We start from the raw sequence: 18,603 nt of genomic DNA on the forward strand, positions 1-18,603 counted from the left end.
CTAGAGAAAAAATAGTGGAGACAATGAACTATCAATACTACTGGAAACACAGAATTGTTGGAGCAAGTGGTCTCAAAGGATGTAAGCCAGGGAAAGGAGGGAAAGGTGCTTACAGTGCAGAAAACCTGAAACTGAGATTTGAAAGTTGTTGTAAGTACAGAGGTAAAGAAATTGGAAGTCCAAGAAGTTCACACAAATTTTCTGCTTGGATAGTGATGCTGCATTCAGTGAACCCAGTAAGCCATGTGATAAATCATGTAAAACCTGACAGATAAGACCAGGAAGTCAGTATATGACAAGACAATGAACGAGTGGCTAATGGTTTGGTCTCAAAGAATGTGTTTTTGTGGTTTGCGATGAGGTGGGAAGAAAGAAAGCAGTCTAGAAGTGACAATGAAGAGCATGGAGGGAATTGAACCGTCAATTTAAAATATATATATTACTTTCCCAGTATGTTCCAAACTCTAGTCTGAGCTCCTAGTTTGAGTACTAGGAACTACATTAGTGAACAAACTTTCAGGTTCAGTGATGGGGGAAATTTGTGGCCCCCAGCTAAATCAGTAAATGCAACAAAAAAAATCTCAAACACATTTTATGTGTTTATACCTCAAAGACAGGGTATAATGATTGCAATTTATTATGTTATACATTTTTTGGAAAAAAAATTAAGGGGAATTAGTTATAGGCTCTATTGGAAAAGGCACTTCATCTCCTCAAGGGAGACAAGTTTAAGTAAAAAAATATAGAGTACAATGAAGAGATGGACTATACAAGATATTTTGCTAATGTCAGGCACTGGATTCCAAAGCATACAGTGGAAGGGAAATCAGAGGTGATGAGAGATCAAGGCTGATTAGTGGATATATGGACAATAACTAGAACATAATGGCTCATTTTATTGTGATGATCCAAATAAACAAGGCTGTCAGTCATATGGGATTAAACCCAATAGCCTCTGAAGGGAAGATGAACAATCTATTCCAGTTTGGGTACTGGGTTCTTACAATGATTTTAGTGAGAGGAATATTAACACAGGTAGTAAGTGTCATGTACTGTCGAAGCCTGGCTTGGAGAATTTTGAGCATTACATTGCTAGTTTTGTGAGATGAGTGCAATGGTTCAGTAGTTTGAACGTTCTTTGGCATTGGAATGAAAACTGACCTTTTCCAGTCCTGTGGCCACTACTGAGTTTTCCAGATTTGCTGGCATATTGAGTGCAGGACTTTCACAGCATCATCTTTTAGGATTTGAAATAGCTCAACTGTAATTCTATCACCTCCACTAGCTTTGTTTGTAGTGATGCTTCCTAAGGCCCACTTGGCTTCACAGTCCAAAATGTCTGGCTCTAGGTGAGTGACCACACCATCATGGTTATCTGGGTCATGAAGATCTTTTTTGTATAGTTCCTCTGTGTATACTTGCCACCTCTTAATATCTTCTGCTTCTGTCAGGTCCATACCATTTCTGTCCTCTATTGTGCTCATATTTGCATGAAATATTCCCTTGGTATCTCTAATTTTCTTGAAGAGATCTCTAGTCTTTCCCAGTCTATTATTTTCCTCTATTTCTTTGCATTGATTGCTGAGGAAGGCTTTCTTATCTCTCCTTGATATTCTTTGGAATATTGCATTGAAATGGGTATATCTTTCCTTTTTTCCTTTGCCTTTTGCATCTCTTCTTTTCTCAGCTATTTGTAAGGCCTCCTCAGACAACCATTTTGCCTTTTTGCATTGCACATAGTCTTTTTCTTGGGAACAGTCTTGATCACTGCATCCTGTACAATGCCACGAACCTAGGCCCATAGTTCTTCAGGCATTCTGTCTATCAGATCTAAACCCTTGAATCTATTTGTCCCTGCCACTCTATAATCATAGGGAATTCTTAAAGAGATGGGAATACCAGACCACCTGACCTGTCTCCTGAGAAGTCTGTATGCAGGTCACGAAGCAACAGTTAAAACTGGACATGGAACAACAGACTGGTTCCAAACCGGGAAAGGAGTACATCAAAGCTGTATACTGTCACCCTGCTTACTTAACTTATATGCAGAGTACATAATGCGAAATGCCAGGCTGGATGAAGCACCACCTGGAATCAAGATTGCCAGGAAAAATATCAATAACCTCAGATATGCAGATGACACCACCCTTATGACAGAAACCGAAGAAGAACTAAAGAGCCTCTTGAGCAAAGTGAAAGAGGAGAGTGAAAAAGTTGGCTTAAAATCCAACATTCAGAAAACTAAGATCATGGCATCTGATCCCATCACTTCATAGCAAATAGATGAGTAAACAATGGAAAAGGTGAAAGACTATATTTTGGGGGGGGGTGCTCCAAAATCACTGCAGATGGTGACTGCAGCCATGAAATTAAAAGATACTTGCTCCTTGGAAGAAAAGCTATGACCAACCTAGAAAGCATATTAAAGAGCAGAGACATTACTAACAAAAGTCTGTTTAGTCAAAGTTATGGTTTTTCCAGTAGTCATGTATGGATGTGAGAGTTGGACCATAAAGACAGCTGAGCACTGCAGAATTGATGCTTTTGAACTGGGGTGTTGGAGAAGACTCTTGAGAGACCTTTAGACTGCAAGGAGATCAATCCAGTCCATCCTAAAGTAAATCAGTCCTCAATATTCTTTGGAAGGACTGATGCTGAAGCTGAAACTCCAATACTTTGGCCACCTGATGCGAAGAACTGACTCATTAGAAAAGACCCTGACGCCAGTAAAGACTGAAGGTGGGAGGAGAAGGGGATGACAGAGGATGAGATGGTTGGATGGCATCACTGGCACAATGGACGTGAGTTTGAGTAGGCTCCAGGCGTTGGTGATGGACAGGGAAGCCTGGCATGCTACAGTCCATGGGGTTGCAAAGGGTCGGATACGACTGAGTGACTGAACTAAACTGAGTAAGAGTCATGATAATTCAGATAATTAAGAACTAATTTATTGTTGCAATACCACTGAAAGCCTCAAGTATAAGATGTCATAGTCTCCTTTGATATGATTAACAGTAAATGAGAGCAAAGAATAGAGGGCTACATAAATAATCACCACACATTTGCTTGCTAATGTTAGTTGTATAAGATATTTACATTTCATATAATGAATATTAAGTATCTAGGCAGTAACTTTGAGGTGTAGATACATAATTTATTGCTACAGTTTTGCATATACATATGATATATTAATTTATATTTGTGTACTAATGAAGCCAAGTTCACAGTAAAATTTATTCTCGAGATACTGACATTAATATCCTCTAAAAAGGGCATTTAATTTGTCAATGGTAACTAGAGAACTAGACAATGAAATGACTTACATAACACCACTAAAACTAGAAACATCAGATACTTTTATAAACTTGTCAGACATTGGACCAAGTATAATCAAGAGAAAAATATCATTAATTCACTTTTTTATAGTAGTCATGGCTTCATATAAAGGTATGTTTTGTGTTTCTAGGCTGAAACACTGTACTTCTTAGAATGCATATTTAAATAATCACCATGAATTTCCAACCATAACTTAAAGTCTTAAATTTATGAGTAAGAAAATTTTAATAGGACATATATTCAAATGATAACACACACAATAACTATATTTAACTCATTAGGTATCATTAATTTTTAAATGTCTGAGTTATGGGCCAAATCAGAAGGGATGACTTTTCTAGCAGATGGAATCCTGCTAGAGGCAATGCTTCCCGCAGGATCCATTCTAGGTTAAGAAGGAACTGAATGAAGGCCAGACCAAGGAACAAACTTTTCATGTTCCCTGACTAATGAAGATCTGGTTCACTCCCTACACAGGACACACACCACTAACAAGTTCTGCTCTCACGGATACGTGATAGAATTTTGTACAAACTCATGCTAGGTACTATGAAGAAACAATATTTAACATTTCTATGAAAAAATGTCTCTAGTGTTTTATTTAACAGAACAAATTCAATTTCATTATCTAAATAAAAAGTATTTCCCATTTAAGCAACACTGTGTATATAAGAAAGTGTTTTAGTTCTACCTAGACTTTTATGGGAGGGATTGGGGGCAGGGGGAGAAGGGGACAACAGAGGACGAGATGGCTGGATGGCATCACCAACTCGATGGGCATGAGTTTGAGTAAGCTCCAGGAGTTGGTGATGGACAGGGAGCGTGCTGCGACTCATGGGGTCACAAACAGTCGGACACGACTGAGCAACTGAACTGAACCTTTTATGACTTTCTATTTTTATATCAAACAGTTTACATCTTTTGATTTGATGTACTTGGGCATTCAATTTATTTCAATAACAACTGAATCAAATCTTGAGTTTTCTTTAAATAAAAACCATTTCCACAAATTCTAAAACAATGTTTCAGAGGCATGGTAATAGTTTTTTGCTGTCTCAAATAAATGGTTTTGAAACAAATTAGGGTTTGGAATCATAGAGAAAGAATAAGTAAATCAGTCAGTAAATAAATAAATAAACAACTTTGATTAGGGGCTTCCCAGGTGGCTTACATGGTAAATAATCCGCCAGCAATGCAGGAGACCTGGGTTCGATTCCTGGGTCAGGAAATTGTCCCCTTGAGAAGGAAATGGCAACCCACTCCAGTATTCTTGCCTGGAGAATTCCATGGAGAGTGGAGCCTGGCAGGGTACAGTTCATGGGGTCACAAAGAGTCGGACATGACTAAGTGACTAACACTTTCACACTTTGATTAGATGTTATTTAGAATATTTGAGATAGTAAAATATTTACAGTAGTCTAAAATTAAGAGCTGAACATCTGAATACACTGCTTTAATACTAGCATGTGTATATACATCAACATTCAGATATACACAAACATGCATAAGTGTACTATATATATGATATGATCAAACCTTAAATATAAAACTGTGTGATTTTTTTAACCCATGTGTACTATGCCCATATATCTTTTAACATATATGGATGAAAAAATACAGCAAACTCTTTTCATTATTACTGAGGAGGATGAAGATTCATTTATTGACCAGATTCATTTGGGAGGGAGTCGAGAAGCAGGGCTGCATCTTTGATATGTCAAAGTGTTTGCTTTGATTGGTGCTAATACAGTAATGAAAGCTGGCTTGGGGGGGGTGGGGGGAGGAACATGGCGCAAGCTCTGTCTGAAGAGGAGTTTCAGCGGATGCAGGCTCAGCTACTAGAACTCCGGACAAACAACTACCAGCTTTCAGATGAACTACGCAAGAATGGTGTTGAACTCACCAGTCTTCGACAGAAGGTTGCCTACCTGGATAAGGAGTTCAGCAAAGCTCAGAAGGCACTGAGCAAGAGCAAGAAAGCTCAGGAAGTCGAGGGGCTGCTGAGTGAAAATGAGATGCTTCAGGCAAAGCTGCATAGCCAGGAGGAGGACTTCCGCTTGCAGAACAGCACGCTTATGGCCGAGTTCAGCAAGCTCTGCAGCCAGATGGAACAGCTGGAGCGGGAGAACCAGCAACTGAAGGCTGGGGCTGCCAGGGCAGGGGCTGCCCAAGCTGGGAGCCTTGTGGATGGGGAGCTACTGAGACTGCAGGCGGAGAACACAGCCTTGCAGAAGAACGTGGCAGCCCTGCAGGAGCGCTATGGGAAAGAGGCTGGCAGGTCCCCAGCTGCCTGTGAGGGTGAAGGGGACCCCCCAGGGGTCTCAACTTCCCCTATCATGGCCCCCATGCCATTGGCAGAAGTGGAGCTGAAATGGGAAATGGAGAAGGAAGAAAAGAGATTGCTCTGGGAGCAACTGCAAGGCTTGGAGACCTTGAAGCAGGCTGAAACATCCAGGCTGCAGGAAGAACTTGCTAAGCTCTCCGAGAAACTGAAAAAGAAACAAGAAAGTTTTTGCCGTCTGCAGACAGAAAAGGAGACACTATTCAATGACAGCCGGAACAAGATTGAGGAGTTACAACAGCGGAAGGAGGCTGATCTCAAAGCCCAGTTGGCTCGAACTCAAAAGCTGCAGCAGGAACTCGAGGCTGCCAATCAGAGCTTGGCAGAGCTGAGAGATCAGCGGCAAGGGGAGCGCCTGGAGCATGCAGCAGCTCTGCGAGCCCTACAGGATCAGGTGTCCCTTCAGAGTGCAGATGCGCAGGAACAAGTGGAAGGACTTTTGACTGAGAATAATGCTCTGAGAACTAGCCTGGCTGCCCTGGAGCAGATCCAAACAGCAAAGACCCAAGAACTGAATATGCTCCGGGAACAAACTGCTGGACTGACAGCTGAGTTGCAGCAGCGGCAGACTCAGTATGAGGACCTCATGGGACAGAAAGATGACCTGAACTGCCAGCTCCAGGAGTCATCGCGGGCCAATAGTCGGCTGCTGGAACAACTCCAGGAACTTGGGCAGGAGAAGGAGCAATTGATCCAGGAACTACAGGAGGCTCGGAAGAGTGCTGAGAAGCGGAAGGCCATGTTGGATGAGCTGGCCATGGAGACACTGCAGGAGAAATCCCAGCACAAGGAAGAGCTGGGAGCAGTGCGACTACGGCATGAGAAGGAGGTGCTGGGAGTGCGGGCCCGCTACGAGCGTGAGCTCCGTGAGCTGCACGAAGACAAGAAGCGGCAGGAGGAGGAGCTGCGTGGGCAGATCCGTGAGGAGAAGGCTCGAACGCGGGAACTGGAGACTCTTCAGCAGACGGTAGAAGAACTTCAAGCTCAGGTACACTCTATGGATGGAGCCAAGGGCTGGTTTGAACGGCGCTTGAAGGAGGCTGAGGAATCTCTGCAGCAGCAGCAGCAGCAGGAACAAGAGGAAGCCCTCAGGCAGTGTCGGGAGCAGCACGCCAGTGAGCTGAAGAGCAAGGAGGAGGAGCTACAGGGTGTGCAGGAGCAGCTCCGACAGGCCCAGGAGGAGCGGGACTGTCACCTGAAGACCATCAACAGCCTGAAGCAGGAAGTAAAGGACACAGTGGATGGGCAGCGAATCCTGGAAAAGAAGGGCAGTGCTGCGCTCAAGGACCTCAAACGGCAGCTGCACCTAGAGCGGAAACGGGCAGATAAGCTGCAGGAGCGGCTGCAAGACATCCTCACAAACAGCAAGAGCCGCTCAGGGCTCGAGGAGTTGGTTCTCTCAGAGATGAACTCACCAAGCCGGACCCAGACTGGGGACAGCAGTAGCGTCTCCTCCTTCAGCTACCGCGAGATCTTGCGGGAGAAGGAGAGCTCAACTGTTCCAGCGAGGTCCTTATCCAGCAGCCCTCAGGCCCAGCCCCCCCGGCCAGCAGAGCTGTCAGATGAGGAAGTGGCTGAGCTCTTTCAGCGCCTGGCAGAGATGCAGCAGGAGAAATGGATGCTGGAGGAGAAGGTGAAGCACCTGGAGGTGAGCAGTGCATCCATGGCAGAGGACCTCTGCCGGAAGAGTGCCATCATTGAGACCTACGTCATGGACAGCCGGATTGATGTATCTGTGGCAGCAGGCCACACAGACCGCAGCGGGCTGGGCAGCGTCCTGAGAGACCTAGTGAAGCCAGGTGATGAGAACCTTCGGGAGATGAACAAGAAGCTACAGAACATGCTGGAAGAGCAGTTGACCAAGAATATGCATTTGCACAAGGACATGGAAGTTCTGTCCCAGGAAATTGTGCGGCTCAGCAAGGAGTGCGTGGGGTCCCCCGACCCCGACCTAGAACCAGGAGAAGCCAGCTAAAGACCTGCAGGCTGCACCCACTCCCTTCCTTCCCTGGCTCCCAGGACACCATTCCCTTGGGCTTTGGTGGGAAAATGGGGGCTGGGGCCAATATCAAATAGGTTGGGAGACTGGACATTAAAGGGGTTGGAGGCCTGAAAAAAAAAGAAAAAAAAGAAAGCTGGCTTAAAGCTCAACATTCAGAAAACTAAGATTATGGCATCTGGTCCCATCACTTCATGGGAAATGGATGGTGAAACAGTGGTTGACTTTATTTTGGGGGGCTCCAAAATCATTGCAAATGGTGATTGCAGCCATGAAATTAAAAGACGCTTGCTCCTTGGAAGGAAAGTTATGACCAACCTAGATAGCATATTAAAAAGCAGAGACATTACATTGCCAACAAAGGTCTGTCTAGTCAAGGCTATGGTTTTTCCAGTGGTCACGTATGGATGTGAGAGTTAGACTGTGAAGAAAGCTGAGTGCCGAAAAAATGATGCTTTTGAACTGTGGTGTTGGAGAAGACTCTTTTTTTTTTTTTTAATTTTTTTATTAGTTGGAGGCTAATTACTTCACAACATTTCAGTGGGTTTTGTCATACATTGATATGAATCAGCCATAGATTTACACTTATTCCCCATCCCGATCCCCCTTCCCATCTCCCTCTCCACCTGATTCCTCTGGGTCTTCCCAGTGCACAGGGGGCCGGGAGCACTTTCTCATGATCCCACTGGCTGGTGATCGTTTCACCTAGATAGTATAACATGCCTGTTCTTTGAACTCCACCCTCACTTCTCCCACAGAGTTTCAAAGTCTGTTCTGTATTTCTGTGTCTCTTTTTCCGTTTTGCATATAGGGTTATCGTTACCATCTTTCTAAATTCCATATATATGTGTTAGTATGCTGTAATGTTCTTTATCTTTCTGGCTTACTTCACTCTGTATAGGGGCTCCAGTTTCATCCATCTCATTAGGACTGGTTCAAATGAATTCTTTTTAACGGCTGAGTAATATTCCATGGTGTATATGTACCACAGCTTCCTTATCCATTCATCTGCTGATGGGCATCTAGGTTGCTTCCATGTCCTGGCTATTATAAACAGTGCTGCGATGAACATTGGGGTGCACGTGTCTCTTTCAGATCTGGTTTCCTCAGTGTGTATGCCCAGAAGTGGGATTGCTGGGTCATATGGCAGTTCTATTTCCAGTTTTTTAAGAAATCTCCACACTGTTCTCCATAGTGGCTGTACTAGTTTGCATTCCCACCAACAGTGTAAGAGGGTTCCCTTTTCTCCACACCCTCTCCAGCATTTATTGCTTGTAGACTTTTGGATAGCAGCCATCCTGACTGGTGTGTAATGGTACCTCATTGTGGTTTTGATTTGCATTTCTCTAATAATGAGTGATGTTGAGCACCATTCATGTGTTTGTTAGCCATCTGTATGTCTTCTTTGGAGAAATGTCTGTTTAGTTCTTTGGCCCATTTTTTGATTGGGTCATTTATTTTTCTGGAATTGAGCTGCAGGAGTTGCTTGTATATTTTTGAGATTAATCCTTTGTCTGTTTCTTCATTTGCTATTATTTTCTCCCAATCTGAGGGCTGTCTTTTCACCTTACTTATAGTTTCCTTTGTAGTGCAAAAGCTTTTAAGTTTCATTAGGTCCCATTTGTTTAGTTTTGCTTTTATTTCCAATATTCTGGGAGGTGGGTCATAGAGGATCTTGCTGTGATTTATGTCGGAGAGTGTTTTGCCTATGTTCTCCTCTAGGAGTTTTATAGTTTCTGGTCTTACATTTAGATCTTTAATCCATTTTGAGTTTATTTTTGTGTATGGTGTTAGAAAGTGTTCTAGTTTCATTCTTTTGCAAGTGGTTGACCAGTTTTCCCAGCACCACTTGTTAAAGAGGTTGTCTTTTTTCCATTGTATATCCTTGCCTCTTTTGTCAAAGATAAGGTGTCCATAGGTTCGTGGATTTATCTCTGGGCTTTCTATTCTGTTCCATTGGTCTATATTTCTGTCTTTGTGCCAGTACCACACTGTCTTGATGACTGTGGCTTTGTAGTAGAGTCTGAAGTCAGGCAGGTTGATTCCTCCAGTTCCATTCTTCTTTTTCAAGATTACTTTGGCTATTCGAGGTTTTTTGTATTTCCATACAAATTGTGAAATTCTTTGGTCTAATTCTGTGAAAAATACCGTTGGTAGCTTGATAGGGATTGCACTGAATCTATTGATTGCTTTGGGTAGAATAGCCATTTTGACAATATTGATTCTTCCAATCCATGAACACGGTATGTTTCTCCATCTGTTTGTGTCCTCTTTGATTTCTCAACACACAGAAATCCCTTGCATTCCTATATACTAACAATGAAAAAACAGAAAGAGAAATTAAGGAAACAATACCATTCACCATTGCAACAAAAAGAATAAAATACTTAGGAGTATATCTACCTAAAGAAACAAAAGACCTATACATAGAAAACTATAAAACACTGATGAAAGAAATCAAAGAGGACACAAACAGATGGAGAAGACTCTTGAGAGTCCCTTGGACTGCAAGGAGATCCAATCAGTCCATCCTAAAAGAGATCAGTCCTCGGTGTTCATTGGAGGGATGGATGCTGAAGCTGAAACTCCAGTACTTTGGCCACCTCATGCAAAGAGTAGGCTCGTTGGAAAAGACCCTGATGCTGGGAGGGATTGGGGGCAGGAGGAGAAGGGGACAACAGAGGATGAGATGGCTCGATGGCATCACCGACTCGATAGACATGAGTTTGAGTGAACTCCGGGAGTTGGTGATGGACAGGGAGGCCTGGCGTGCTGCGATTCATGGGGTCGCAAAGAGTCGGACACGACTGAGTGACTGACTGAACTGAACTGAAAAAAGTAATAATGGAGCATGTTTTAAAACACCTATATTCACTGCTATTAGAACACCTTTAGTTTCATCTATATGCATCTGAATTGTTTCTAATATATGGTTCAGTTAGTGAAATAACATAGAGAAAGTATGCCTTATTTAGTGAAAATTAGATACAGATTACATAATTCATTTACATGAAATAGTTTGTTTTATAAATGCAAAGAGCTAAGTGTTAAATTCTTAATGTTATCTCTTTTATTGGCCAAGCCTCTATATACTGATGTAAAAGAATGCTCACATCAAGCTTATTGCAGTAGACACTGATGCTTGAAGCATTCTTCACGCATACACAAAAAGCCAACACTGGTTGTGAGACAGCTTCTTTATATTCAATCAATGCTTAACTTGCTAAATGAAACCTAGAACTTAAGCCTTAATATACTTTTCTTCATAAGTAGATATTTCTTTGATAGTGCTTATTAATTATGCACTGTTTTAGAGGGAGCATGACAGTGAAAATAATATGCTATTTTCTTTTTCTTATTTATGGACTTATTTATGTATTTATATTCAATAATACTTAGCTATCGCTCAAAGTATGTATTTCAAGAGGGAATCATTCATTTGAATATAAATGAAAATCCAAGAGGTAATAATTGATTTATTATCTGTGGAACAGGATAAATTGATCACAAGAGGTCAATTTTAGAATGTCACCATTTCCTTTAATGTAACCTAATTATGTTTCAAGTACTGCTTTAGCAATCTATTAACATATACCTAGGGTTCCTTCACAAGTATAAGGCGGCAAGCTGGGAGGTTTTATAATGCAAGACAGGTATTAATGTACCAATAATACATGCCCTTGAATCTCAATATTCTCCTTGCATTATTATGCTTTAAAACCATTAATGTTGTGCAATATGCCCTTCATCTCTAATATAGTCAACTTAGCATATGTATCATAAAGAACAGGATGCATATTATTAATAAAATACAAACACTAAACTCCATTTTGTAACTTATGTGGTGCTATCTCATCATTATTAATTTTTAAAGAAATAAATTTCTCCCAATTTAGAGTTCACATTGGCACATCATTTTACCAAAAAAGTAACAGTACATGCTATTAAAAGAAGATGACTTATCATATGAGAATCTTAGTATTTCACATTTCCTTTTTCTTAAAGTTAACTGTTTCCTTTATATAAATCATTCTGCTTCTCTCATCCAGCCTGGGGGCTATATTGCTCAATGATTTTTTCAATTAAGAAGGAAGCAATGCAGGTGGGCAGGAAGGAACATTAAATTTTCGTCTGTAGGCATCACCTGTTAGATGAACAAGACAACTTCCCTCAATCTACAGCATTTTCTAGAATGCCAGCTGATGAATCTGGCTGGAAAAGCCTTTTATAAAGTTCCCATTAGTGCTCTAGTATAAAGAGAATATGCTTTACACCCATCAGGTGTCTCAATATGTATCAGGTGATTTGTTTTCTCTTTCTCGCATGACTCATAAATGTCTCAGCAATTTCTAGTGACTTTACCTTCCAAATCTATTCTTATTTCTCTCACTGTTCCCATCACAGGCTCAAACCTGATTTATTTTTCTCTCCTAAACATAATCTTGAAGTCATCTGAACCAATACCCTTAGATATAAGGGCAGCAGATTTATTTCCCATTGTTTAGGGTCCAGAAGTTGAATTTTACAAAGCAATCTGTTTCCTTCCAGCCCTGTTACAAACCACTCTACTCTAGCCTGTGCAATACTGTTTTAAGCAACGGGGCAGCTACACCCCGTAACATTCTGCTTGTTTCAAATCCTTTCCTTTTAAGCTACAACTAAGTACAGGCATGTGGTCTGAGTTCCAAACATCAGAGATATAGTGTCATGTAGACAGTCAGTCAAACACCCAACTATTTTGGGAAGAAAAGCACCCAGGACCAATCAGAATTTCTTCTCTGATATTATGAATTGAAGATGTACTGCATATTTTCTGTTATAAAACTGCTGCATTTTTAAATTATTTTTAATCTCACTGAGGGCCGTAATGGAGTCTTAGGATCTTCTAATGTCTAAAATACAGTCCTACACTGGTAATTCATTTCACAAAAGTTTAATGGTAATCTCACACTTTAAAGAAACACAATTTTTATAGTCAACTGAGACATTCTCTGAGTTTCCTATCTAATATTCATCACTTTGAATATTCATATAGAATAACACAATCATGAATCATAATTTGTGGATGGAAGCAAGGAAAGCACTTTCTTCATGTGTATATATTGATTTTCCCTTTATCATTTATGCAACACAATCACCATGTGTCAAGCATTCTGCATTTAAGATACAGTGGGGGGGGGGGTATGTGTGTGTGTGTGTGTGTGTGTGTGTGTGTGTGTGTGTGTGTGTGTGTGTGTGTGTGTGTGTGTGTGTGTGTGTGTGTGTGTGTGTGTGTGTGTGTGTGTGTGTGTGTGTGTGTTCAAGGGCACATGCATGCTTTAAGACTGATTTTTAAAGCATATGTATGAAAATTAAGTTAGTAATAAATGACTACAAAATAAAACATAAAATTCTACATTTTATAAGTGATCATTCAAAAGATCATTGAATTGCTATTTTTAGTTGTTCATAGAAACTTTGTAGAGTGTGTGTCCAGACTAAGAATGACAGGGTACTATTGTTCAGAGATTCTTATTAGTGTTTGGTTAACAGGGATCTTGATCTGGATTTTTTACATTAATTATGATTTCCAGGGATACAACTTTCTGGTGAGGAGCTAATTAGATGGTCTTAGCAGGTAATATCTAATTCAGGAAGAGTTGCAGGAAAAGGAATGACATAGCAACTAACAGATGAATTCAAGACTGAGCCAGGGCTTCAAAGGAAAGGACAGACTGTGAATGTGAGGATATATTCTAAATTCTTTCCTGGTGAACCACAGAGTCTATCAATATTTTTTAATTAAAAACTATGCGGCATCACTATAAGAGTATACGACCCAGCACAGCACAGCTTCTACTACCATCATCTTACCAAAGCAAGTCACCTCTATCCTTAAAGTCACTAAGCCGTTAACAATGACCTACAAAATTTTAAGCAAGACACTAGTTTTAGACATATTTACACAGTATGGATCCATGAGCAATCGTAAATTACAGTTCAGGGCTCTGATTACAGCGCTGAAAAATCTATCAATAGCCACCAAAGAAACAATCAGTCTCTCCCTTATTTGTCAATATTTATCCACTATCTCAGCTTCAAAACTGGTATAAATTCTTTGTCTTTGATGATGAAGGTGAGCTCTTGACATTGATGGGAAATTTGAAATGCAAATAATTTTTGGCATCAATCAGTAGCAATTTTGATCTGCTATATCAACATCTACTGAGTCTCCACTGGAAGACAGTATTTGGATATCAGGGTCGTGGAGAAAAGCTGTCAAAGTCAAAGTGTTTGAAATCATTCTGAGTAGAGATGAGTCCACTGGCAGTCACTTTATTGTTGTTCTCACCTTAATACAGTTTGATTTAAGCACTCTGAGTGATTAATACATTTAAAGATACATTTTAGAATGGACTGCAGTCTTTCATAAACACCTTCGACTAAGCCAAAAGTAATAAAAAATTAAAATTAGAGAACAGCATTAAAATTTTACCTATATGAGTAAGTCCTAGTGATCTAATGTACAACACAATACCTATGGGTAAGAGCAATGTTAGGATAGTTAAAATTTTGCTAACAGGTTAGTTATTATATTAAGTGCTCTTATAAAAATAATAATAATAAAGAGGGCAGGAGGAAACTTTTAGAGGCAAGAGATACATTTACGCATTGATTGTAATGGTTTCACAGGTATATATTTCAAACTCATCATGTGGTTTATGCTAAATATGCAAGCTTTCTGTATGTCAATCATACTTCACAATAAATTGGTTTTAAAAATTCCAGTAATCTATTATAATAATATTTATGAAATATGCCTGCATAACATAGAAACATAATACAATTAAGAATTACATGGCTGATTATTCCAGATAACCAAATGGTATGCACATGACTATTAAAATATATCTTAAACTGTCAGTACTTTACAAAGAAAGTAAGTGAAAGCGTTAGTTGCTCAGTCATGTCCAATTCTTTGTGACCCCATGGACTGTAGCCCACCAGGCTCCTCTGTCCATGGAATTCTCCAGAAATAGGTTTCAAACCTATTATTTAGAGCTATGCTTTCTCATTCAGAATATGTCAAACATCATTTAGCTATATCTTTGTAACTCAAGTGGATTATGCTATGTATGCATCAATGCACAGTAACTGTCAAAATCAGATGGGAGACCGAACTTGCACTTAACATTTTAACAATAAGAATTTAATATAAGGGATTGTTAACTGTGCATCAAGTTGTTAGCTAGATAATTATAAAGGGAAAACAAGAACATGAAGGTATCATGGAAAAAGCCCTGAACGAAAGAGCTACCACTTTTAGGACTGAATGCACAAAGGGATTGAGGTGGAATTATTATAACCTTGGTGGGGCCACCACAGACCTGAGACTGCTGGTATTGATATCCCTCATCTTGGAAAGAGGCCAGGCAGATCTGGGAACACAGACCTCTGAGAAGGGGGCAACTGTTTGCTGGAGTTAATGTCTTTGATGGATGGCATGATACAGCTATGTCTGCAAACACTGGAAAAACTGTCAACTGGATTCAGCTGCTGTGATGTTGCTGAGGTAAAGAACTGCTGGGGTGATGCTCACTGAAACTGCAAGTCCAGACGAAGCCCTCAGGAAGGAGAGAGGGAAAAGAAGCCCCCCACCCCCCGCCCGCCCACCTCTAGCCTTGTCGTCTCCCACAAGCAGCCACTATTACCAAAGCCCAATACAGTCAGTTGGCAAGGTTAAATGTTGCTTGCAAAGTCCAGCTCCAGCCTCACAAAAAAGATAGAGAAGGGTGGGTCTGGTGCAGAGATAAAATAGCATAAAAACTGGCACATGGTCTTAAGAGATAATCAAACTACAAACAGAACAGAGCAAACCCTTTCAAGAAATCCTCCTAGAAATCCTGTTGACCTTTTTGTGAGCACCTTACTTTCTCTGTCTTCTAAATATATTATCCATAATTCAAGGAAGAATGAGGAAAGTTTGTTCAAAGTACTGGTTTGACCCGTGACTCCCAAAACAATAGTGCTGACCTTCAAGATGAGTTCATCTTTATCTTACAAAAGAATTACAATGGCTCAGTGATAATTTGTTACATAAATTTTGAGGAGTCACTATTATTTATATTTGTAATCTGGACATTAATTAAAATGTTAAAGTGATCAGAAATCAGACTGATGATATATAATTACTTAGTTAGCTGAAGCAATCAAGGTATTTGATACTAGCTTTTTAAAATCTTATTTGTATACATAATAGGGTGGAATAATTATCCAAAAATACATGGATGACAGGTATTTTGATAGCAGAAAATAGGTCTGTCTTTAATTAAGTTCAAACCATATAGTATTATATAGGACTTGGTATACAATAAATTGTATCCATTCCTACAATTTGTGAATTGCTAAGAAGCATTTAAATTGGAAATGCTGTATCAAAATTAAGTGTAAAGCCCATAACTATTTCTGTCATCTTCATGTCTATTAAATTGTTGGTTTGATAATCCAGACAGACAGCAGACTGGTGGAGAGGAGAACTGAAAACCTAACTCTAAAAGAAGTATTTGTTTCTATCTTGCTTAAAACAAACAGCTTTCCAATGAAGCAATTCTAATCTGATTACACAGGCTTGGACTTGAACCTATATTTAGAAAGAACTCATTATATATCAGCAGAAATTAATGGAGTTACAAATGGATGTCACAGAGACTAATTCTACAATTTTATGAATTAACAGATTTTCTTTAATTTCCCACTGAGAGAAATTATATTTATCAACACAGTGTGTTAATATTATTCAAAATACTTCTTACCTATTAACATCCCAGATTTTGCTAGTTGTATCCAGTGAGGAAGAAGCCACAAAATCACCACAGGAGTGCCACGTGCAGGACCACACAGCGTGGGTATGTCCCTCGAAGGTCAAAATGCAATTACCTTTAGACAGGTCCCATAACTTAACTGTAGTATCACCACTTGAAGTAGCCAACTTGTTGCCACTATATGCAAGAACATGAAAAGGTAATTTGTGATAAAAATCAATTTACAGTTCATTTATTTTTATAAACGGTTGTTATCTTCTGTGAATAACTTGTGTGCATTTATCTGAGTTATTTTTATTGTTAATGGCATATCATTATGCCTGACTCTTATTATTTTATTTGAATCTACACAGTTTGATACTTCCCTATATGGTTTAGTGAAGTATCAAATTGTGTAGATTTAAATAAGACCTTGATGCTGGGAAAGACTGAAGGCGGGAGTAGAAGGGGATGACACAGGATGAATTGGTTGGATGGCATCAGTGACTCAACTGACATGAGTTTGAGTAAACCCCAGGAGTTGGTGATGGACAGCAAGGCCTGGCGTGCTACAGTCCATGGGGTTGCAAAGAGTCAGACATGACTGAGCAACTAAAATTAACTGAACAATATGATTTAGTAATTCAAATTGATGAAACTGCTGTTGCATACTTTCTATATTAATTATTCCATAGTTTTCCAGATTAATTTACTAAATTGGTACTCTTTTAAAGCATATGTTGGTTTCAAGGACTATGTTACACTCTGTGGATGATACAGCCTCAGGACGATGAAATTTTAGACAATTTCAAAAATGTAAATCAATATACAATGCCAGTCAGCATTGTTTATGTTTGTATTAATTAAATGCTATAAGAGTGCGGTTTGGATAATGAAGGAAGATGTGAATCAGAAATGAGGGGGCTATGGAGCTACATCTTGAGAGATGAAAGACTTTGAAGAGCTGGGTGGTTAAGAATGAGTCACTGGGTTTTCCATTTGAGTTATCAGTAGACATTAAAAAAAATTCAGAGGCTTTTAAGTGGTAGATACAAAAACAAGATTAAGAAATAAGTGGGTGGCAGAGATGTCAGCAGAGACATCTAGGTTTCTTTTGGCAAAATATCAACTGCTAGAACATTTCATGCCCATCATCTTCTCCATATCCTTCAGCACTGCATGCTCCTTGTATATGTTCTCTCAGTAACTTCTCTCTCACTGAATATAACGAATTGCTTATTTGCCTCCTTCCCTTTGTTCTTGATGGGGAATTGCTCCCTCTCTCTGTTCTGATAGCATTAAGCATTATGGTTAACCAACTGAAGTGCTCATTAAATGCTTTCAAAAAGAATAAATATATGAATGAATGAAGTGATGCTACAAATGAAGAGTTGACCAAAATTTCTAGGACAGGAAACTGCACTTAGATCAAGATAAGTGTTTTGCTTGCTTGCTTTTATTTGTTTATTTTTATGCTGAGAGAACTAAATTTTTATATGCAGATGAGTAACAACCACTAGAGAAGAAGACTTAAAGATGCTGCCAGAAAGGAGGATTAGAGAGTAAAAACATTCTCAATAAAGTCATAAAAGGATATTTATTTGTACTAACAGAAGTACTCTGTAAGTGTAGTCCTTTACTGATAGGTAGATACTAAAACCTGTCCTTTCTTTTTCAGCTCTTGTTTATTTGTACATGTTCGCCATTAAAATTTTTTACTTTCTAAATATTAAAAAATAAACAATATATGGTTGTCTAAAGATAACTCATTATAACATCACACTGGGATATAGATTCAAAATTTGAATCTGGGTGAACATTAGAGGGGAATACATATATTCAGTCCATGGCAGCATAGAAGTTAAGAAATAAGGATGTCAGAAAAAAAAAAAAAAGAAAACATTTTCCTAATAAAAATCTCAGAAGAGAATGATATAAAATGGAATACAAACAACATTCAAAGAAAAAAGGTAATCAATTTACAGAAACTAGAAATTTAAGATGTAGAACCAGAGATCCAGGGGGAAAAAATGTACACCACGCGGAATCAACAATGTAAACAAAAAGCAATCTTCACCTAGTTAACTTTCAGCCAACTGTAAAGCACTATAGGCAGCAACAATAATTATAAGAATAAGAAAATCAAG

General features: G+C 39.5%; 2 protein-coding genes across 2 annotated transcripts in view; one reads left to right on the forward strand and one right to left on the reverse strand.

Annotated features, from left to right (window-relative positions):
* Positions 1-18,603, reverse strand: part of SPAG16 (sperm associated antigen 16) — a 964,274-nt gene that overhangs the window by 459,112 nt on the left and 486,559 nt on the right. Inside the window, exon 12 of the mRNA XM_043445512.1 lies at positions 16,469-16,654. Coding sequence (XP_043301447.1) covers positions 16,469-16,654 — 186 coding nt within the window. The remainder of the gene's footprint in view (positions 1-16,468; positions 16,655-18,603) is intronic.
* On the forward strand, positions 5,091-7,790 carry LOC122426519 (GRIP1-associated protein 1-like). Its single transcript, XM_043445511.1, has one exon. The coding sequence runs from the start codon at positions 5,124-5,126 to the stop codon at positions 7,650-7,652; it is 2,529 nt and encodes an 842-aa protein (XP_043301446.1). The 5' UTR covers positions 5,091-5,123; the 3' UTR covers positions 7,653-7,790.

This window comes from Cervus canadensis, chromosome 24 (assembly GCF_019320065.1).
Source record: "Cervus canadensis isolate Bull #8, Minnesota chromosome 24, ASM1932006v1, whole genome shotgun sequence".
Lineage (NCBI taxonomy): Eukaryota > Metazoa > Chordata > Mammalia > Artiodactyla > Cervidae > Cervus > Cervus canadensis.